Source organism: Anarhichas minor, unplaced genomic scaffold (genome assembly GCF_050575085.1).
Source record: "Anarhichas minor isolate MPS153535 unplaced genomic scaffold, ASM5057508v1 ptg000026l, whole genome shotgun sequence".
Taxonomy (NCBI): domain Eukaryota; kingdom Metazoa; phylum Chordata; class Actinopteri; order Perciformes; family Anarhichadidae; genus Anarhichas; species Anarhichas minor.
In genome coordinates, this window is record NW_027466472.1 from 11248348 (window position 1) to 11273326 (window position 24979).

The 24979-nt window shown below is 43.0% G+C and overlaps 1 protein-coding gene across 1 annotated transcript; it reads right to left on the reverse strand.

Annotated features, from left to right (window-relative positions):
- Positions 1-5740: 5740 nt before the first annotated feature.
- Positions 5741-24962, reverse strand: ttc9b (tetratricopeptide repeat domain 9B). The gene is made up of 3 exons (XM_076100033.1): positions 22922-24962; positions 7055-7237; positions 5741-6156 (listed from the first exon to the last, which is right to left on the reverse strand). The coding sequence occupies exons 1-3, from the start codon at positions 23373-23375 to the stop codon at positions 6062-6064; spliced, it is 732 nt and encodes a 243-aa protein (XP_075956148.1). The 5' UTR covers positions 23376-24962; the 3' UTR covers positions 5741-6061.
- Positions 24963-24979: the final 17 nt, after the last annotated feature.

Consider the following 24979-nt stretch of genomic DNA (forward strand, 5'->3'; position numbering starts at 1 on the left):
TCTGCTGGTTCCAAATCTAAGGGTCAGACCCCTCCAAGGGTCACAACAGGAATCTAAAGGGGTCGTGAGATTATTTTACTTTTCTCTAATATTTAATAACATTTTCTTCTTCTTTGAGCCTTAAACATTTATCTAAATGAAACTCTGAGAGGTCAGAGGTGAAATCACTCTTTGATAACAACTGACAGACATCTGAAACACGACAGGTGGCCCCGACTTTATTACAAGAGGTTACTAGTCAAAATGTGTAGTGTTTCACGAGTATGTTATTTAATGTAAAATCAAAATCTTACAAATAACCGGTGACATAAAAATAAAATATAAAAAATAATATAGAAATATAGTGGCGTAAGAAGGACAATATTTCCCTCTGAAATGTCGTGTGGTAGAAGTGTAACGTTAAGTCCAATAACTTGAGTTGATGTGGACGGAGTACTGATGGTTGTTACTAAACAAAGGCAGCTGCAGTAACAGACACAGTCCTCTAGGTGCCAGCACTGTGGCCTATGATGTCATATCATTTCCCGGTCTGCATTATATTCTCCATGTAATGAATTCCTATAGTTGCTCTCTGACTCTGCGGTTAGTCATAGGCCATGAAAGGCCGATGAAGGTGCTCTCGCGGCAGTTACAGAAGATTTTAAGATTAAATTTGAGACGTTAGAAAAATAAATCTTCTAAATCAAAACCAGGATGTGATATTTCACACTGTACCATGCAGTGTGCAGAGATGAAGCAAACACACACTCACACACAGTTGTGTCTGTCAGTGTGACCGCCAATCAAACACCCTTCCAGACGCCAGCCAGTTACCTAGCAACCCCTCTTCACTTCCATGGTGATGCTATTAAAAGCCACAACAAAGAAAAAAAGCAGCAAAAAAGGGACGATGGGCCTGAAAAGTAAGTGAGGAAGAGAAAGAGAAAGAGAGAGACACAGAGAGCGAGACAGAGAGAGAGAGAGAAAGAGACAGAGAGAGAGAGAGAAAGAGACAGAGACAGAGAGAGTGAGAGAGAGAGACAGACAGACAGAGAGAGAGAGAGAGACAGAGAGAGACATGTTAAAGAGTCAGTGAAAAAGGAGTCAGCAGGCTGAACGTCGTCTGGTCGGTTCACACACACACACACACACACACACACACACACACACACACGGCTGGTGGGAAGAGGACAGTGTGTGCTTTCTCTTTAACAGCAGATACTCTCACATGTTTATCACCTTCTCCATCTTCCCCTTCGTGGTTTTCCATCACATTTTCTGTTTTCATTCCCTTCTTTCCTTTTCTTTCCAGGAGGAATCATGTCACATTCTGAATATAAAAAGATTCATGGGGCTGACAGTGTTAGTATCACTTCAGAGAGGAACAGAGGATGAGGTGAGATGACAGAGGAGAGACAGTTCTGTGTTCAATTTTTAAGTGAACAACTAACCAGATTGCCTGCCAGTTGGTGTGTCCTCAGATCTGCAGGACTCTCTTTGTCTGAACTAAATATTTAAACCACGAGTGAAGCTTTATTCTAAAATGATCTGAGTGTTGAACCTGAACAAGAATAAAGTGTAAGATGTTTAAAGGGGAGTCAACTTACTCATCACAGATAGTACTACTCGAACCAGAGTTGTCAGTGTTTACCAGAGAAGACTCTAACAGAGAAGATGTTATTGGTTGCATTATGGGAAATGTAGGATGTTCGATTGTGAGCATCTATTATTTGTGACAATCGTATCACATGACTAAGGCCAACACGAAGTCCTAAAAGTGCTCAGACAAAAATGAACGGTCTACAATTCCATCACACTGAGCAACTTTAATCTGTTGATGAAGATCTTGTGAGATGATATGACTTCTCCAGGGCCACAGAGCACACGATACATCTGTTTTCAACTGCTGACAAATACACTGATATATTGTGTAAAATTGGAGGAATGTCCCTTTAAAATAGTAAGCCACAGATCTTTCATTGTACTCACAGTATGCCTCATATGAGCCTACTATGAGTACTGAGGAGCAGTTCTTCTTTCTAACTCCACACCTCCAGATTTGTTTTTTCATTTTCTAACTTGTAGATTTCGGCTCTGACGGACGCTGACTCAAGAGGCAATTTATAAGACTTTAAACAACTTGCAGTAGTACTTCTGTTACACCTGCAAACATACTTTGTTTACAACAACAACAACAACAACAACAACAACAATATTTCTCTGTTTGAAACTTTATTCATAATCTTCTTTTACAAGTCAATAGTGCATTCCCAGGCCAGCAGACCAGTAAAACCAGTGACGGAGGCCTGTGATGTTTGGATGTTGAAACGGGAAAAGGCCTCTTGGGAGCGAGGCAGGACAAAAACGAAGTCCTAGTTTTTGACGTCCCCAGCTTCGTGTCCTTCTGTTTCCCCTCCATCTCCACAGAACCAAACAGGATGGAGATCTGTGGCTTTGAGGAGCAGCTCTGCGCTCTGATACAAGTTACTCAGAGTTCACTCCTGCTCTGCGTTTCTGTTCGTCTTACCGTGCAGAAACAGAGGAGGCAGGTCAGAGGTCAATGCACAAACTCTGAGCCGGTTCTGGAGCCCTTGACGAAAAGGGACATCAACAGAAATACCAACAAGTACAGACGCAATCACGGAGCAGCTCTGTGGAGCAGCTATAAATTCTCTTTTCTGTCTCTTGCTTTTCTTTTCCGCTGATAAAGTCGTTCAGTAAAGTAAAGCTCTTCACAACCATAAAACTTTCCATTTTTGTAATTTTTTTTTTGTACATTTGTATCATATATTCACAAAAACTACTCTGACATTTGACAAACATTTACCTCAAATGACATCAAAGCAAAAGAGCAGAAATAACACAGACAGTTTGACTATTCCGTCTCTTTTTTTTCTTGTTGTGCTTTTTGTTACACTGATGCAGAGATGGTGTCTCTATCTCTATTTGCACAGATTACGCTCACAATAACAGCCTCGCCGGCAGCTCTGCCGTTAAACAAGAACTGATCAGCCACGAATGAACTCGTTTCATGTGAAGCGAGTTGTCCCTAGACGGTTGTAGTACACCTTGAGCTAGAATGACATAACACAGCCAGACAATAACAAGATGGTGGACTAGTGCCATGGAGAGAGGACCATGGGAGGAGACCTGTCCCTGAGGGGCCCCTGAGTGAGTAGACTTAGCCCAGGCAGCCATGGAGACCGAGCCTTCAGGGGCCATTTCATCGCTGTTGTTTGCTGAATTATTTCTTCTGGGATACCAAAGCCTCAACCCCAGAGCTGGGTGATCAAATGTTTTTGACTCGGTGTTTGTGAGAATTACACGTCATTTTCTTTATAATGATCTGTGCTTTACACCAGTGATTTGTTCTCTGAGAAATGAATGACATCGAATTCATTTTCGATGTCACTTATTAGTTCGACACTTTGGGAATTACTTCACTTTTTGTCAGTTTTTGTACAGATTACACACAAAAATAAAACTTGTAAATGAGTGAGCCTTAGAGGTGCTGGGAGGCGGATATTGTCACCTTTGGACAGAGCCAGGCTAGCTGTATCCCCCTGTTTCCAGTCTTTGTGCTAAGCTAAGCTAACCTGCTGCTGCCAAAGCTCCGTATAAGCGTATTTCCCAAAATGTCAAACTTTTACTTTAAGAAATATCTCATATCATGTACACTATATGGCTAATACAGCTAAGTGGACACCTCTGGCCGCACAGTTTAATCTTCTTTTAGCTTTTCCTGCTTTTAGAAGTCAAAATGTCTGCTGTTAAAAAGTCTAGTTGTGTCTCAAATCTCCATTTAGTGTCTGAAATCAGAGTGTGAAATGTATGCACTTTATAGTGATACCTGAAGTTAGGACTTTAACGCTCAGATGTCCACATACTATTAGCCACATGATGTGACATAAACGTTTCCTGTTTGTAATGTTGTGTCTCTGCAGCCGGGGTGACTTGGAGCTGCAGCTGCTCTACTGGGGATGATGACGATGATGATGATGGCCTACTTCTCCCTCCACTGGAGCCCCTCTGTGCCATGCCGGTCCCCTCAACACATGGTGCCGTCTTTCCAGAGTCCCATTGACACACTTAAGTCCCTATTTACCTCCTAACGGGTCACTGGAAATATTGAGAGGATGAATCTTTTACAGCATCTTTCTTTGATTTCCTCTTCCACATCTTTTTGAATATCCTACGCTGTGGAATTACCTCTTATCTCTCACCTTGGCTGAGGCAGAAGGTGACCCTGATTTATTAAAGACCTCTTTTTTTTCAAGATTTATTTGATATCTATTATGCTGCTGTGATCACAGACTGTTGCCACCTTCTGTGTTTCTAAAGGGCAGAATGGATAAACTAGGTATGAGAGAACAGTGTGGCAGCATGCCATGACAGGAAGCAATAGAGCAGATATAATCCCTATCCCATACATCTGAAGTAACTCTCTGGAGCCGCACATTACATGCAGGAGGTGGGCTTGGACACGGGAAAGAGGAGACTGGGTTTCATGGCGTCAGAGATAAAGGGAATTTCAGGTCATGCTTTCACAAATCGTCAATCCAACCATCTGCAGAACAGCGCAGGCAGATTTAAGCCTGTGGCAAAGCTATTATAAGAGCAATATTTGCATTATCAATGATTCAGCTTCACAAGTTACAAGAGAAGCAAATCATTTATGTATGTTTTGACAGCTAGTAATGGATATCCACAAACCATGTGATCAGTAGTGCTGTCTAATGCGAATGCTGTGATTTTAAACCATTTTCAAACACAGGTAGGTGTTTTATCCATCAAAAAACTAAAGGAGGAAGAAATCTCAAATGGCACACTATAGTTGAAGTGCACTAAAGCTGAGTGCTGCAAGATGGCGGTCTAGACCGCCAGGACAGATGTGTGTGTGATTGTTTCCCCTGCACTAACGCTGCCCAGAGTCTCCTCGGTGTGTTATCGCTGTCTGGGAAGCTTTAGCGTTACCGATAAAAGGTTGCACCTCCGTTCAGAAATTTTAAAGTGTTTGTCGCTGTGAAACTTTAAAGTGGATTTCCATCTAGCCAACGACGGTTGATGGAACTCCGATCCCATTGGCTATTTTCCGTTGTGACATCATTAACGGGAGGATAAAGAGGGGCGGGAGGAAAGGGAGGGGCTTCCACATTCTGAACGGCGAACACATGACCCAGGAGGGGCTTCGGACAACAGATTCAAGATACACCAGTTTCTACATTAGTACACCTGATGACAGCAAGAACCACTGGAGACACAGATGCGTTCAACAACAGATAACTACCAAGTATGATGGACACCAAAAGCAAATTAAAAACCCTAGTAACGGTTTACAAACACTTGAATTAGCCCTTGAATTGAAAACAAAAACAGTCCAGAAACTAAGTTATACGGCATCCAGGAGAGAAAAGTGAGACAGCAGAGTGATAGATTAAGCACAGAGGCAGACGTTTTTCTCTACTTAATGAAAGGTTTCTCGTGCTAGACTGTCCCATAGTCTGCGGCCTGAGTAAGCCCTAGTGGGGAAGGATGTACAATCAAATTAGGCTATGGTCTTGATATGTGTCACACAAACACCCCTCACTATCACCTGCTTATGAGTCGAGAGTTCGAAATAAGACGGAGAGAAGGCAGAGAGAAAAAGAGAGAGAGCAAGAGAGCAGAAACAAAATGCATTTTTTTTGTCTTAAAAACATTTACTAAATCACGCAAATGTCCATTATTCATATGTATACTTTGAAGCTCCTTTTTCGTTCCACTACGATGACTGTTTCGTATGAGTATAATACAGCATTTTATAATTTTCTTTTTAAGTTTGCTCGACTGTCTGCGTCTAGGGAGAGGAGCCACAGCACCTGAGGGAGAAAAGAGGGAGAAGAAGAGGGAAGAGAAGGAAAAGGAGGTCGGGTTGCAGACAGAGCTTGATATGTCTCCCGTTTTTATCCATCGCTGGCGGGTGATTGGGTCTGTCTCTTCGGTCCGTGGGCTGTGCTGCTGTCAGGAGTCGATTGAGGACGAAAGAGGGAGGGTCGATGAGGGGTCAAAGGTTGAGGGGTCAGGAGGGTGAAGAGGTCGAGGGTTATCCCTGCGTCTCTTTAAAGCTCTCCCGTTCCCGCTGACCACCCCTGCTCATCTTCATCTCTGTCAGCTGGATGTACCGCAGCACGTTGGTGTCTGTGATGGAGAGAGAAGATGTAGTGGATGTGAGGCAGAAAGGTTGAAATGAAAAGAAGAGTCACATTATGGTCCAAGTGGCCAGAAGTAAAAGCGTCATTCACTTTCTAATATCTAAATATCTAATCTAACAGTTATAAATCTTAATTAGGGCCAACCACCAATGGCACAAGACTAAAAACTTCAACTACTAATCCCACGAAGCTCCGCAGTCCACCTGCACACGCATAAAACAGAGCTCCCAAATAACACAGCTTCATATTGTTTATCGAAACGGCCAAGATTGCTGACACGGACTGACACGAGGCTCATCAGAGAACAGATGAAAAACTCTGCAATACGTTACTTTGGTACACAGTCCTGCCAATGGTGCCCTGCTCCTCCACTAATGAAGACGTGCAGCAACAAACACAGCGAAGAATAAGACTAAAGAAAATATGGATCATGTGGACGAGAAAGAATTCAATATGTCTCAAGGATACACAAAATGGGGACATATCGTAAAACTTGTATCTATGTATAATTTTGTTTGCCTGAAATTTAAACATGATTCACTAAAAAAAATTCTGAATTAGTTAATAGAATATAAATTATGTGGATTTTTTTAATTGTATGAAATCAACTCCCCTCATGTTAGCAAACCCTGTTGATTCACAAAAGATCTAAATATCAAAGACATGACCTGATGGTCTTCAAAGGTACCCACGGTAAGAACATGAACCATTGTTAATAATACATTATGGCTAATAATCACATCCCCTACAGGTACACTAATTCAACTTACAGTAAAATACTATAACCTTAAAACTAGAGTTCTGTTTCAACGTGCAGTAATACGACACTATCCACCTCTGCAACTTGTTATGAGGGTGTAGCTGAATACACAGTTTGTCCTCACCTGAGGGTTCGCGGTTCTTGGCGTCACGCAGGTAGCGTAGAGCACATTCGTAGTCCCCCAGGTGGTAGAAGGCGATGCCGGCTCGGTACATGGCCTTGAAATGGTCTCTCTGGTGGCTCAGCACCTTCAGACAGTACTCCTTCACCCTCTCGTAGTTTACAAGCTCCGACTGCAACAGACACGCTGCAGGAAGGAAGAGGGGGAACAAGTTAGTGGTTTGTAAGTTGAAAAGACTTAAATTAATTAGAATAATGATTAATTTAAAGCAGTTGCCTCGAGTCGCAGTCAGTGAAGATTAAACGACAATTATGTATGTCAAACAAAGATGGGGATATTCTGCTGACATCTCACTCTGCGCCTTTCAACAGAGCGACAGTGAAATGTAGCCTCCACGGTTCATTCCTCAGGATGGCAGTGACTATAGTGACTATAAATAGCTTAATACTAAATGTCTCCTGGCAAAGAGAAGTCAAAACGTTGTGCAAGCAGTTCGAGCCCTGGGGCAGGAGAGTAATGTCTCTACATGCTGCTGTTGAGCTCAACATTCAAAAAAACAAGAATGGGAGAGAAATTTCATCTTGAGAATGATGGATTGAACACTGCGAATACTGACTTAGCGGATGTGTCGTAAGCAGCGAGGGCAGCAGAAGAGACGAGGAAAAGAAAAGCAGTCAAAGTGAGCGACAGGTACAGCAGAGGTCCTTTGGGATGAGATGTGAGTGAACCCTGAACTGACGGGCACGCCATGAAGTGCAATGTGGAGTGCTCAGGAACAGGCCTTGTATCTCACTGTAGCTGAGATCAGCTTAGATCGGAATAACTTCATTAGTAAAGACGCACACTCACAAACACACACACACACACAGCTTTTAGTCCACTAAAGCTTTTAAATGCCTGCTGATGGCTCAGATATCACTTTGCCCTCTGGTGATCACAAGCACTCGAGGTTTTGTTTCCACTCTACTTTTTCTTTTTCTTTTTTATGTCGGTGTCTTAATCTATCTGATGATACATCAAAAATAAATTTCCTTTATCCCTCCTTGTACAACCATTGTCATGTCGGACTCCTTTGTAACCCTCCCTCCCTCCCTCCCTCCTCCCTCCCTCTCTCCCCTGAGTCTGCCCTTGACACACAGACAGCTCTGTGAATAACATGAGTCAGGCACTATTAGCTGAGAGGCAGGGCGAGTCGAGCGTGAGTCGAGGGAGGCAGGGATGAGGGACATGGCTGCAGTAGGAGAAGGAAGAGGAGGTTTATATGTGGGACGATAAAGGAGAAGAGGTGAGACCTGTGGGAGACTATAGGGTGAGGAGTAGGGGGGAGTGTGTGGTCCTCTACCTGTCATCCCCCCTGAGCCTCAGAGACATACTGTAGACTGTCCACCCGTCAACAACTCAAGTGCAAAACACTAAATAATTCATCATGGACATCAGGGGGACGGACCAATTCAATAACAATCATTGTGTTTTGGTATTTATTGAAGTTGGATATGTGTGGTAGTCTGGCGGTACGTTGTGTTTGCTGCATGTTTGTGTGTCGAGTCACCGCCTCAAGCCTCACAGCTGCACACATGAACTTTACTCGATCATATGCAGTTAAAATGAGGGGGGAGGTGCAACTAAATTTATAAAATTATAATGAAACTGTCTTTACCTCTACCTCTGCCCCCTTTTAAAAATACACTCTTTATTATTATTCATAACATCAATCCAAGTACATAAAAAATGACTATCAATTGTGTGAATAAACATCAATTTAAACATTTGAACCCATCAACCTCTGTGAACATATTGTTTCCTCCTAATAAGCCCTTTGACTTTCTTGTATGGGTGTTGTTCTATAGAGTATTCAAAATGTAATAATGCCATCATTATTAGATGGATGTACACACACACACACACACACCCTCATAGAAAGAAGAACAAAAGCAGCGAGGTGGAAGCTGTTTCCCGTCTTCAGTGATCAGAAGCCAGCTCAGTAGAGTGGGACTCGCCTCAGATGCCCTCGAGCTCTCCTGCACACCTCTCTACCGACTCCACTCCTCTCTTTGTTTTCACAACCGTCCGGCTACGACATGACTACTCTCATCCCTCCACACACCCATCCATCCATCAACGCCCTGCAGCAGTGGACAGCTTTCAGAGGATTCAGTTACAGTCCATAATGGCCTAATGGCTGACGCAGTTAGAGAGAGTTCACTGGCACTCACGCACACACACAAGACATTTAATACACATACACACCGACAGTGCAAGCAGCAGATACACAATGGCATGGGCAGGGTCACAAACACACACATACACACACAGTAACACAGGTGACTGCGAACAATCAAGTGGGTCTTGGATATATGAAGACACAACCACACACAGAGACACACACACAGGTGACTTTAAATGAACTGTTTGATGCAGACAACGGCTAAAAAGATGACTGTACAGATATACACACACACACACACACACACACACACACACACACACACACACACACACACACACAAAGGCAGTGTGCACAAGTAATGACTGGCCGGCCGCACCCTTGCCCATTAGGCAGATGGATGGCATGCCAGAGGAAATGTAGAGTGTGGTGAGATGCATTAAGGGTGTGATAATGACAGGAACATCAGAGAAGGCTGGGCAGGGACATGGACAAACAGAGGTCCCATAAAGAACAGTAGAACAATATCACTGGAGCCATGGTGTCCACTGAGAGACAGCAATGAGGGTCCCTGTTTGTGTCCTGTATTGTCATATTATCTACGTTCTAAATTAATTTGATATGTTACTGTTCATTCTGCGCAATAACGTTACATAACGTTGCTTTCAGAGCGTTCAGAGAATGTTTGCGGCACCTTTTATTTCTTTCAGTATTATAGCAGGTAGTGGTTTTCAGTACGTTCGCCACAGGTTGTTTTCAGGATTTTAGCGGGGATTTATTTTAAGAACGTTGGCGTGACGTTGTTTGGAGTAAGACAGAGGGAGCATTATTTTCCATTTTCCATCATATCACTGTTTTAGAAATAATTGTAATGTATCTCATCTTGTCGATGCTCACTGATGTGTGTAGAGGTCTGTATGGTTATACTGCAGAGGCCTGATGTTTTCAGTCGATTTCATTAAGGTGAACACAATGAACGGCCGCTCTGACGCAGCACTTCTCGACTGCAGATCGCTCGTGCCTAAAAATGGCCTTGAATGAAGAACAGAACAATGAAAGCTGCAGCTCCTATGAGACAACAAAGAAATTAAACAAGCCCGTGTTATTTATATAATCTAATCATTTATCGGATAAACTGAAACATTTGAAGTGAAATTTATAATTAAGCAGACACAAATAATGTTGTGGATCAGGGCCAAGTGAAAATGGAGAAAAGCAACCTTTTCAGAGTCATTAATCGAGAAAATAATTGTTAGTTGCAGACCAAAAAGGTTGGGAACCAAAACGTCCATCACAGCCATGCTGCTAAAGTATCACGAGAGATGAGAGAGGAGGAATAACGAGGTGTGACTGCATACAGAAAATCAGTGGTGCAGACAAGATTTGTCTTAATGGTTGTGAGGACAGGGACAGAAGAGTGAGCTGAGGCTGCGACACTGTGGGAGCGCACGTTTAGTGTCAGCGTCATGAGTGCAAGTATCTTTTTGTTCCTGAGGAACTTCTGTCTCACTGCCAGATTTAAGGAGAGGCAAAAAAATAGATGAAACACAGGAAGTTGGAAATAAATGGAACAGAAAAATGCATTTGAACGTCTCAAAACCCAGAAAGAAATGCCAACAGGTGCAGAGCAGCTGTCGACTCAAGTGCGAGTGTGTGAATGTGCGTTTCCGTTGCTTGAATGTCGAATGAGAGGTGCGGTGAGTGGGTTAACACATGCTCAGGAACCCCACTGGTTTGCCTCAAGCATCATGTCTGAAAAAAACAGATCCTGCATTCGCTTTCATTTAGCTGACAGAGCGCCAGTGCCTGGGAGGAATAAGAGAGAGAGAGAGAGAGAGAGAGAGAGAGAGAGAGAGAGAGAGAGAGGCAGGAAGCTTAAATAAGACAAGAGAGACAGGGGGTGAGGGAGGACAGAGATAGAGACAGCTCTGACAAAACAAAATCCAGACACAGCCGAGGGAAAATAATGACAGGATTTCTGCATGAAAGGTACAGAGGACAAGAGGAGGGAGACAAACAAAGGGCAGGAAGTAGAGAGAAAGAGCAGTTTTAACTCTGCATCCTTCTCTCTCTCTCTCTCTACATCACCTCATCCACCCCTCTGAACCCCCTCCCTCTTTTTCCTCCTCTCCATCACACCAGGCGTGACACCGCGATCCGGCTAATTTAAAGCAAGCCGTGGCCCTTCTGATTAGTCTGCTGTCCATCACCTTGTAATTAGTTCTGTAGGATAGATAATGGCAGAAGTAGAGACCCATTACTCTCACACAGACACACAGCCCTCCATCTCCCCACACTCGCGCTTCCACTTCTGCCCTCCTGCTCACCTCTCACCACCTCTCCTTTACAAATGTCACAGACCTGCGACAGATGTATTTACAGAGACCGTGCACAGTCGTCGTCACAACAATCGCCATCGCAGAAACAATCTCCAAGCGAAATCTGATCCAACAGGCTGACGTCACAGTTCTCAGACAGTGTAGCCGGTCTCTCCAAGGCCCACTAAGAATAGCTCCAAATAAAACCTTTTGGCGAATGCCTTCCTCTGTTATCGAGAGGGACAGAGAGACAGCTCTCAGCTCGCTTTATCACCAGGGCTCGTCTGCACTGACATGACACAGCATTTGCCCCACCTTCACCAGCCACCCACTGCATTGTCACCTCTGTAGGGGAGCAGATTTTGTTTATATTAAAAGAATAAGTATTTCAAGACCTCCTATATTTTTGGTTATAGTTCTGATTCACTGATCATCATCGGGGGTGTGGAATAATTAACAAAGGGAGGTTGGGAACACACGGAGCCAGGAGGGAGTCTTATCTTTAGTTGCGACCAAACACAGATTTTTAATGTTATCTCGTCTCTTTGTTTAAGAATCCATCACAACTCTTACATCTGCTATCGTCTAGTTCCCCGACTTTTACACAAACACGTAGCTTGCATTTGAATCTGACATTGTTGATTGCATCGGCTGGTTTTTGTTGGATATCTGAGCGTATCTATTATTTTCACGGCGGCTGGATCTACACCAAAGGTGCATTAAAACAACTCTTCTACAGCTGGGGCAGTGGCTAAAATGTTGAAACACTACAGTCACTATAATCTTTCTTTCTTCTCTCGTCTACATGTGCCTCAACTACTGAGAAGCTGCTGCTTTTCATCTTCAACCCTTACTTCATTTCAATAGCTGTTGTCAGGATTTGTCTTTACCCAATGTTTGTTTAAAGGAAGCAGCCACTCCTGTAATGCAGCAGCTGAGTGTTTTTAGTATTCAAAATGTGACATAAGGAATATAAAACAGGCTCTTTTCCTGAGAGGAAATATGCATAAGAAAATGCTGCGATTTTTTGTAAATACCATTCCACTTAAAACAAGTGGTGCAAATGATCTCTTTGATTATGCGTCACTGTAGTGGAAGACTAACGCAGCCCCATATGGTGTCAAAAACATGCTCATAATTACTCTCTCTGATCGCTCTTGTTATGTGGGTCTCAACAGCCCCTCTGGAGTAGCTGGAAATGTAGAGTGCCGGGACAAATGAGTCAGAGCCATGTTCAATGGGCATGACTACACACTGAAAATGTATGAGTATAGGTTGCATGTGTGGATTTTGGGGGACAGATAATTGAAGACAGGAAATCTCCATCATACCTCCATGAGAGTAGTTTGCTGATACACCCTGAACTGCATTTTCAACTGGGGAATTTTGTTTTTGCTTTCTTGCAAAGAGTTAGATGAGAAGATGGACACCACTCTCATGTGTTTATATATATATATATATATATATATATATATATATACTGTATGTGTGTTCAATAAAAGGTTTACAGCCAACAACTGGCTAGCTTAGCCTATGCTGTGTTCGTGTCATTTAATTCAGATCATAAGAAAGTAGTCAGATAAAAACACGTCACGCCTGTATGTTGTGGGAGACGATATTGCCGTTGTCATAAATTCCCGATATCTCCAACTAGGTGAAAAGAACTGCCAACAAACCAGTGGGGAAATAGCCAACATTATAATACACAACCCGCTAGCTAGCTTCTGTCCAAAGCTCTAAACCAAAGCATTAAAATGACAATTTGTGGGTTTATGGGGGGAATGTGTTGATAGGTGAGCTTTAGAGGTGCTGGTAGCCATATGTTGTTACCTGTGGACGGAGCCAGTGTCCATCTTTATCCTAAACTAAGCTGCTAGGCAGAAATGAGAGTGATATCGATTTTCTCATCTAAAGCGAATAAATGTCTTTCCCAAAATGTGAATATATAAACTTAACCAGCGACACATCTGCCATCCACGAGCACATTTTGTTCCAGAGAGAGGGGAGAAAACCACCGTCAATCACACAGTAGAGTGTGTCCAGTAGAAGATTACAGTCTGACTTCCTCATCATCCTCATCATCATGCTTCACCATCTTCCACCTTGCTTCATCAAACAGCCTCCTACATTGTTCCACCCTCCTAAATAGTCGCTGACTCAGGATTAATGCTCATCTACTTAAATATTTATACAAGTGAGGAAGCTATCTTCTCCATTTAATGCTCGCCATTTCACGTCGCAGTTTCCAGAACTTATGCCGAGCAATTTCTTGTCTGTACCGTAACCCCACGGTACTCAGGGTGGCTCATGAAAATGACGAGCAGCTCATGCAGTCGTGACTTTATTTAACTCATTACAACATTTGTTTTACATCTTTAAATGTCTGAGGGCCAAAGGAAGGTCCAGGACTTTTTATATTACTTTTATTCTGGTGAGTAAAACCACGCATTGATATAGTAGATAAGTGCAGTTTAAAAGAGACTTTTATTGAGGTTATGTCTATAATTGAACTCCCTGACAGACATAATTTCATTGTGGCCCTTAGCTTGGCCATTATCTGATTGGTGATGTCATATGTTCATATGTGGACACTGGGCAGACTCCGGCCTATAGCTCAGCAGATCTTTGGCGACTGTCTTATGCTGCTGTCAAACTGCTTCTGAACACGCACTCTCAAGTCAAACATTGAAACGTAAAGTGTGCTTGCTAATTTTGATCCCTTTCTTGTATTTCTTACCCACAATAGCTGTAAAGAAACATGCTCTCTGAGTTCTACTGCGATAAGATAGATGCGGGAGTCTTTGGAAAGGTCAACAGAGACAACTGCCAAACGGTTTGTCTCAGAATCTCATGGAGTCAGCCTTAATCTGTGAGGTAGCAAAGCTCTTTCACTAAGTACCTGAAGTAAATTAACAGCTAAAGCATGAGCTTTTATAATTTCCCAAAAAGATACATGCTGGCAGCCTGCTTTCTTCCAATATGAATCACTGCTATACTCCCACACTGTATTTACACATCCAGCAGACACATAGCAACATTAAGATTCATTTGGAGTCACGTTTGTGTCCACCTGATGGATGCAAGTCCAATATTTTCCTTTAGCTATGTTTTCTGTCTCTACCAACTTATGAGGGAAACATCTGGCTCTGTAGTTGCTAAATGCTCCACTATGTTCACCGGCTAGAACTGTGTCCGTCTGTCGTTTGGGGCTGGAAAGGCAGCGTACAGCTGCTTAACCACGGCCGAAAGCTACACTGATGAGAGCGGTGAGAGCGCACCAAAACAAGAAGAGTCTTTCCATACACTTTGATTTTATTCACTACAGAAATTCCAAAATAAAAGAAGTTGAAATATCAGGTAGGTGAGTTGATGCATCTATAAAAACAAAATGCAAAAACATCAGATCTGTGTGGAGCGATGAGGAGACTGTAATGTTCCTTTAATCAACATATGAAACAGACAAATAAACAAGCAGATACTAAACTAATAATAACTCCAAATATCTGCATAAGTCGTGGATGGAGACATACAATTCCAATTTTCTGGAAATTTTGTTAAAGTTTGAGCTACATTTGGATGGAAAGTGATGGATACAATTATCTGTGGGTTCATGCACAAAGAAACCCTTTCATCCATTGTCAATAAACAATTAGATAATAGCATCTTTCAATTTAACATTGGAACTCTTTATAGTATTTTTTTTAAATTTGACAGTACTGGTGTTAAACTGCTGGTGAACCTGCTCCACTGAGAGTTACCCTCAGTGCTGTATCAGCAAATCAGGCTCAACACAACCTTTACATTTCACTGCCACCACAAACAGTCTGGAACAAGGACGGGTTTTCAATGTCAGCCCCCGGCGGTGCATGTAACGGGGGGAGGAAAGCTCAGATAGTGACCAGCATGGAGCTCTTTGGATAAGTATAAAGAGCCAGTTGGTTTACTCTGCACTGTCGGCTGGAGCACCGGGTGTTAGATATGCACAAATAGCAAATTCTAATTACTGATGGCTTACAGAGGATGCATACTCTGTATTTATCTTCCTCTCGCTCTCTCTCTCGCTCTCTCTCTCTCTCTGTCAGGAAAGGGCGTCTGTTTCAGTTTCTTCTCGGCTGATGCCACGACTTTCAACTACGGACTAAAAAAAAGGTTTGACAGACACTTTGAATAATTCATAACTTCACACAACTCAGTTGTCCATATCAGAAAATACAGTCCAAAAATCTAAACCCAACCCATCTTACAAACACATGGGCTCAACAAAAGCATTTTGATAAACCGCTGAGCTGTCAGCAAAATGAGATAAATTTAAATTTGGTATGTAAATGTCATCTATTTTAATTCAAATATTCATTCCTTGTTCCAAGCCAGTTATCTACTGCGATGTTTTTTCAGTGTACACACACTGGTGCAACCAGACCCCATAATCATATCATGGCCCATCAGAGACACTCACCACAGTAAATGTGCCTTAAAGGCTCTTCATTGCTTACAGCTTTGTAACAGCAAGACATCTGAACCACCTTCAGTACAGCATTGGCCCAACGATTTATCGGACATCCTGCCGCTCGAAAGAAATCAGCTTTGCTCCGATATTTTTATTCTTCAGTAAAATGTCTCAACAGCGAGAATAGATTGTCATGAAATTTGCTTACATATATTTATGGTGCACAGTACCAACGTTGTTAGCAGAGCTCCAATTATAAACTGATGTGACACAAAGCCTATAAAATATTTGCTTACGGCCCTCTGAGTCCTCGCCTGCCCCTCTCTTTCCTTTTCCTCCTGACAGATGACTGAATCCTATTTACTCGTGTGACAGGAGTCATCTTGGCCTGTCAGGGCTCTGATATAAATCAGTTTGGTCTGGATTGGATTTCTCAGCCTTCTCACAATAAAAAAAAAAAAATACGAACACAACTCTAAACCTCCCTCCCTCCCCCCTTAGAGGTCACAGAGGGAAGCATTTTCCTCCTCTCCTTCCCTCCATGTCACTCCCCTCTACAGTCCTCCTCCTCTGTCTATAATCCCATCATAATTATGAGTTCTGTCCAGTTTCTCCTGCTCCCTTGGTTTCCCTCCCTCCCCCCATTTCAGCCTCTGTATCTACAGCCTCCCCCCCCCATCTCTCTCTTTCAGCTGTGAGGTAATTCTGAGGGTTGGCACAGAGAGAACAGTACAGTGCGAGTGGTACAGTAGAGAGACTGCCGGTCGTACCCGACAGCAATGCCACGCCATCTGCAGCCCTGGCACCCGACGGATCTCGTTCGGCTCTGGCCGCCCCTCCAATGACAGACGTGCACGCACAGAGGGAGAAAAAAACTCCAACCAATCTTCCTCCCCCCTTCTCACCCTCGCATGACATGTCTTTCCTCCCACGAGCACATTGCACATAGTGCGCGTCTTCTCTCCAAAGCACCAGGGAGGTCCTTTGAGTCTACCGACTGCTAATTCAACCCTGCTTCCTCTTCATCTTAACCCCTCTATCTCACTTTTCTTCTCCTCATCTCATTTCGCCCTCACTTTCATCTTCTGCCTTTATCTCATGCACTCCACCACGTCCCCTGGTGACGGAGCTGGCAGGAGACGAAAGGGAGGAGTTTTCTATTCTGTTCTTCTTTTGTAGACGAGCCTTGAATGTTCACTAGCAGTGGGTTAAGAGTAGACTTAGGAAACCAACCCGTCTGTGGGGTTACACACCACTGACATCATAATTAATACAACCCCCATCTGAATTAAGATTGGGTTTATAGAGGCTGTGATGTGGGGAGTTTTCAAGGCCGTTGAGGAAGCTCTATGTTATGTGATTGATGACGAAGGCAGTGCTATTTCCAGCTAGGACACAGATGTGGATGCCACTAACAGGCTCGTTAAATCTTTAGTATAAAGGCCGGTAATTGCATGTCATGGTTCAGAAGTTCATTGATGGCCCTGCGGCTCTGAATACAGGACACATGATGGGAAACACACATTAACAGCTTGTACTTGTAAAATGCAAATGAGTTAGGTGTCAACAAACATGGGGTGTCCGTCCGAGATGCAGCAAAGACTTGGTAGCTATGTTACTGCTGCTACCCGTAGCGTTTGCCAGAAATAGATTCAGGCCAAATTACAAAAGTTTTAAAACTGCTTGGAACTAAATTAAGTCATTAAAACTGCTTTATAAACAATGGATCAAATTACTATGTGCAGTAAAAAAAAAACAAGTTGTTCATAGTAACGAACCCTTAATTAGCATACGACTCTGCAGTTTGCATTTTATCTTTGTTTTAGTCGATCTAACTGCCCTATGGCATCAGCTTTAGCAAAAACGTTGCTCTAAAAACCTGTTTATGCTACCAGCTCAGCCCCAATCTGCAGTTAGATTTCACTTTGTCCCCCGCTGCAGTAATCACAGCTTGCGGCTATATTTAACATGTTTTATTTCCTCATGAACAGGAAATTATAACTGAATGTGTAGTTAATTGTAGATAAGGCAGAGTGAGATGCATGATATAAACTACAGCCACACAGCTCTACAAACAAACACCAGGGGGGAAATATATTGTTTATAGCGGATCATAACCGGTCAGTGAACGTCTTACTCAGGTTAAATTATCCAACACGTAGCTGCATCTTCATGTAAATACAAAAGAGCATTATTAGCTGGCTGTGTGACATAAAGTCACGTTTCAAAGGCACACTTCTTTCACTGCAGCAAAATAATTGTTTGCGTTTTTGTTTTCAACGGTTGAACAATTTTCAATGTGACTAGCGAGTGAAAATTGCTGGATCATCATCATCATCACGGCAAGCAGAGCCAAGTGAGCTGCAGCAGTTAAATGAAAAGGTGGCTGATGTTACGAAAACAAACGATTTCACTCATTCCGTGCTGCGGTGTCTCTCCTAAGGCCGTGACTTATGACGCATTCACAGATTGAGCCAGTTGGGAGGAACAAAGGGAGGTTTCAGGCAGAGATCACAGCGAGCAGGAGCTATAATGAAAAGTCAGAGTGATCATCGCTCTCACAACAGGATCACAACAACCTGCTTTCTGTTTTATTCGCCTCACACTTTCTAATGCACATTTGAAGCCATTAAAACGTAAGCTTCCAAACTGGTTGATACAAGTCTGTCAGTGTGCCAGTGTGTCTGTCAGTGTGCTGTTTATATAAAGAGACACGCTGCTGCTGAAGGTGCTTCTTCATGATCGATATCAGGAAAAAGAGCAAACAAACTGCAGTCACATCTGTTATTTCTGTACGTGCCTCCCAGTGTGTTTGCGGTGGGTGGGTGGATGGATGGCTGAGGCGGGCTGAGAGGCAGTCTGCCTCTGGCCAACATGTTGCACCACTGTGAACTGCGACAGACACAGTGGTGGTGTAACCCATTTAGATACAGCCCTGCAGGGACACACAGACTCGGGCTGTCTCCTTAACAAGGCCAGCAAATAGGACATTCATCATCCATCGTCTTTCTGTTTGACACAATCGGGTAACAATACTGTCGGGGCTCTTTTCTCAGTTGTTCTTCTCTTTACACATTCACTCCCCCATATAATGTGTAAACACTAATATTTTGTCTTTCCTATATAATCATCTTGTTTAATCCTTAAGTATTTCCTTTTTTTGTCTCTCACTACTTTTCTCTGATCCTTTTTGTTATTTCACTCCCCTTAAAGTATGTTTTCTCATCTTACGTTTTGCACCAGTGAAATGTAAGCCAGTCAGCATCCAGCAGCTGAGAAACACCCGTCACAGAAGCCTTAAGCCAAAGGTGATGTCTTTAAATTGCTTGTGTTGTCCGACCAACAGTCAAAAACCTTAACGTATTCAGTCTACTGTCACATAATACAGGGCAAGCAGCAAATCCTCACGATTGAGACACTACAACCAGAGAATATTGGTTATTTTTGATTAAACAATTACTGATATGATCATCAAAATAGTTCTGTCGACCAGATAATAGATCATCAGACAAATCGTTTCAGATATATCAAAAGCAAAAGTAATTAATGCAGAAAATGTCCACTGTAAGTGTTATTATTATACATAATATTACAGGATTATTATAAATATGTAAACATATTAAACTGTTGTAGTTGAACTATTAAAGACTGTTGGGTAGTTTAATTTACAACAATGCACCACATTTCATTAACTCCTCATATATTAAGGACGTGAAATCTTGATTGAAATACTCAACAAACACATCAACTCACAAATGCACATCAATACACTCCACTTAAACAAAATCAGCAATGTCAGCAATGAACGGCAGGTCAAGCAACACTGAAAGCAACTCCCCTACACACACACACACACACACACACACACACACACACACACACACACACACACACACACACACACACACACACACACACACACACACACACACACACACACACACACACACACACACACACACACACGGCCTGTGAATGCTGACACAGACAAACACACACGTACATGCAGTCTTCTCACTCTGGTGCTGCTGCTTGCTTGTTGCTCTCCAATCATGCATCAGGACCAAAGACAGCCGACCAATCACATGGCAGCTCTATACTCATAACCACGGCAACCACCTCCTGCCCAGCATAACTTTGGGTAAACGGTCGGCATATTTGAAATAATAAGTATAATTGTGCAAAGATATTCAGAGTTTGGTGGGAGAACATTATCTGAAAGTAAAAGCATGATACACATACTCAATTATTAATCACAAAAGAGCCATTTTCATTCCAGTGAGTCAAATGTTTAGTTTAATAGTTTTTAAGTAAAGCAAAATGCATTTCAAACTATAATGTGGGTACTCCAAACAAGTACGAATGAGTATTTTAAGTCTCAAGCTGTGACAGACTTCAGGTTATTTGTTATCATTCATTCAGGCGTGAGAGCCGCGAGCCAAGAAATGTTAATCTGAGAGTTATGGAAAGATGACGATGATATTGGATTCAGCCCAATGTGGAGTAATTCAATTGTATCTGCATTAATAAAAAGTACGGCTGTGATGTTTTATATTTGTTATTGTCAACAAATGCCATTGGATTGAACTTACTAACAAGTATTGCCTGTACAGCTAAAGATCAATTAATCAATCAATCATTAAAAAACACACAGTGTCCAGTTGTTTTAGGAAATTAGAAATTACATAAAAAAATGTACTTTATGTTTGTGAGAAGTTTTCTTTAAATATTTCCATCCTCAGTAGAAACCAATGGGCTCTGTTCTGAGACAGATAGGGGAGGGACGTCGGAGAATACTGCGAAATGACCTTTATATACAATGTGTGTCATTTTAAATGAAGATAACCACAAGAATAAAGCCAAAACATGACAGAAATATAGGGTTTATGTGGGTTTAATGTGGAGCAGACATCACAGCCATTTAAATGCACATCAGCAGGAATATGAATAGAAATATGCTATAGACCACTAATGTAAACATCAGATCACCAACAATCAACAAACAAACAATCAGAGTAAAGCACATATTGTTGTAAACACAGTGATTTTTGCAAAGCAGGGTTGAAATGAGGTTTCCCTGTGTTTACGTGAACACTCCTGTTTGAAGCAGCAGTGAGGAAGAGGAGGAGGAGGGGGGGGTAGTATTAACACAACAACAGGGAAAAGGCCCGGTGATGGTTGCCATGGTGAATATGGTCCCCTGTGGAGTGCTAGCCTCCCCCTTCCTCCCCCTCCTCTCCTTCCTCCCCCTCCTCTCTGCTGCACCTCTCTCTACTAAATCTCTCTTATACCACTCTAACGGACTTCCTTGTACTTTCCACTATATCTACTGCTTCTTCCTAACCTCTTCCTCCCCCTGATTCTTCTTATTCCTTCCTTATTTCACTCTCCCCTCCCCCGTCCTTTCCTTCAGGCCCCCGTGGCCTCCCTACAGGCTCCACACTGGCCGCTGGACGCTGCACAGAACAAGGCGACCTTCAGCGCACGATGGCAGGATGACTGGGCAACACCTGGACACAAGCAACGAGGCACAACACCACCACAGCACATGGGTAGTGATGTGATATAACACCGTCATCATCTCACTCCTGGATGACAACAATCATCATGATCTGCTCACTCTGCATACAGAGCACATAGTGTACTCATAATGATATGTTTACAGCAAAGCTACTGGAAATGTGTAAGTATGTATTCTCGTGCTACTGTAACCATACTTTACATACAGTAAATCCTGATACAAAACAATTAAAAGGCATATTTACTCCTGAATACTTCCCATTGGGCGGATGAACGATAGATAACCGATTGATTGATTTGTCTTCACAGTTCCAGTTTCTCCAGTGTGAGGATTTGCAGTTTTCTCTGTTTCATATCATTTTAAACTGAATATATCTGTTGTTCCATTAAAACAAGATATTAGAACAAATACAGATAGTAAAGCCCCCTGAGGCACATTTGTGATTTGTAATATTAGGCTGTATGAATAAAATAAATGGACTTGATTTGACGAGAAGAAGTCATCTTTGTTCCAATTGATGGTTCACAAAGGCTTTCCTGCAATATGTATTTCAGTAGGCCTACAGCATTTAATCCGAGTACATGTAGCAAAGCCAAGGACTGCTAATTGCTTGTCAACACAACAGCAATTAGGTGGGCTTTGACGACGCCAACATAGCATCCTAGCTACACACACTCACCCAACGAAGCAAAACTACAAAAATACATTATGTCATTCAATATCAATCACAAAAGGAAGAGACGTATCGACAAACCAAACGTATCAAAACCTTAAGAAAACACATAAAATGGACAGATTGTCCTAGAAGCCAAAAATGAAAAATAATCACTAATTGTAACTCTAGTTTTATGAGTTTAATAGGCCTATTTTTTGGAACACCCACATAAAGCAGCTGGATGTAGTAACCAGTGTAAATACTACAGTGATACTACAGGAGTACTCCTCAGTTAACCCTGTAGTGTAGTGCCATCAGACACAGCCTTACATCACCCACTGGATGGTTGAGGGAGTGTCTTCTCACCATCAGACCCCCTTGGAAAATGTTGATATTACAACACAACAGCGTGATTAACTCGTCTCATACATAGTGAAAACATGCATATTTCCTATGAGGCTCTTGGCCGTGTGACTTTATTTATTGTCTTTTACTCACACTTCATCTTCCATTGAAATAATGGGCTTGAATAACGCACTAATTTGCAGTTTGCACATCCAATTCACCATTCAATCAGCACATGATCTGTTCTAGTTTATTTCATCTGGCACTGCACAAATCAGGCACCTGCAGAAACAACCAGCCTACAAGCTTGTGTGGACCCGGTAAACCGGAACGAACAACGGTGTCAGCAGTACTTTAGGTCTGGATGGTTTTTTTTGTGGGGGGGGGGGGGGGGGGGGGGGGTGCACAGGTGACGCTCACCTGTCAGGCTGTCGTAGCACTCGATCTCGGTGCTCTCCACGTTTCTCCGCTGCTCCTCGGTCAGCTTGCCCGCGGCTTGGTTCAGCAGGTTGACCTCGGAGCCCGTCGTCCCGTCGGCCACATGCACCCCTTTGAGTTGCAGCAGCGCCCGGTGGTACTTGCCGATCGCCTCCCGGAATTTCTTCTCCTTGTAGCAGCGGTGACCCTCCACCTTGAAGTCGATGGCTTTCTGGATCTTCGCCTCCATCTCCATTTCAGCCGAGCCGGCTCCTCCTCCGTCTCCTCCGGCTGCCGCTGCCAGGCTCCGGCCGCCTGTTTCTGGGTAGCTTTTAAGGCTCTTTATCGGGTGCTGTTTGGCTTCCATGGCTCTTAGGGAAAGCGCCGGGAACGGGCCATGGTGCTCGGGCACGAAGGTGTGTTTTGTTGGGGAAGACCGGAGCAGCGTGCTGTGCATACAGGATGCAGCATGTAGCGGCAAAGGCACCGGAGACACGACGAGCCTCGAAAAACAGCCGAGGAAACGGTTTCAGAAACGTCTCCGCTTTGTTTGCTTGTGCTTGAAGAACAGCCTTGATATAAAATAAGTTCAATTATTGTTGCGGTTAAAAAGAGATGCGAAGGCTAAGAACAGCTGGCAGAAACATGCTGACATTTCCCAGCAGAAAAAAAAACCTGATTCCTTGTTCTGGTCCTCTCGCGGAAGGATGCTCGAGTGGATTTCTATGGTAGCAACCTCCGAGGCACGCGCAGCTTCAGCACCACAAACAACGCACACACGACAACTCGTGCCGAACAGCATTGTGGGTAAAAAAAAAAAAAAAGAGAAGTCGTGCGGCGTTGCTGCAGTCCAGATTTTACATGGCAAAAACGGAGGAAACGACCGACTCGATCGATTATTTGAAAAACACAACTGCACTTTGAACTGGAAAAAAACAAGTCTAATACAATAATACATAATGTCCATAAATAATAGCGTGCATAATGTCAGTCATTGGAACATTAGTCTAATGCTGCGTCCTATCGACAACATTCACAGCGACACATCTATATTTACAATAGTTAAATGATTCATTATAGTCTTTGTGGCACCATATTGCACATTACGTCACTCCCATTGTTTGAAAGAGGCCACGCATGCTGACACAGATTAATTCAGCCTTTACTTCAATTCACATCCCTTCTGTAGAAATCAGATTATGGCCAAACAAGAGCACTTGATGACTTCAGCTGATAAGGTTTTCAAGGAGATGGAGGCGGACAGCAGGAGGCTGCAGGGACCAGAGGAGGGAGAGAGCGACCTCAAGGGGACAGAGTCATAATTACACTTATTATTTCTGATCTGATGTGGGACTAACCTGCAGCCCACCAGCCAATCATGTGATCTATGTGCAAATTATACATTCTTCTCTGCTAAATTGTGTGATCGTAGCAAGGTTGTTACCTTATTTCCTCTACATTTATAAGCATCCTTGCCTCTCTGAGGTGTGATTCCGCTGGTGCGCGAAGAGGAAATCCTCACATGGGATTAACCCAGTCCAGGAGCAGGCTATCCTCTCAGTGAGTCATGTAAAACATCTGTTGTTTCACATCTATATCGACTCCCTGGTTCATGGATCGGGGACCCGCATATCAGTGTATCAGCTCCTCCTGGGTGAACAGTCATTTCGACTCCAACAAGCATCTAGATTAACATTTATAAATAATGTATTAGCCTACAGCGAAACTTAAGACTCATGCAGGTGTTACGGTGCAACGAAACACTGGCATAAGCACTTCTGCCATTCTCTAAATGCTGCGATGACTAGTGATGGGAGCTGGGTCCATATCAAGGTGAACACTGCTATCTGCATGGTGTAGAGATGGCACTGTTGGCATAAATTAATATTCAACACATACAAATTACATTAGTTTACAACATTAAATAAGCCTACACAACGCATACACACTTAACAATCCATCCCACTCAACCCAAACAAACACGAGCACATTCTCAAGTGGCATTAGAGACGTACTGTACAACCCCTGTGGCCCCTGGACGCCAAGCGTGTGTTCCCGGCT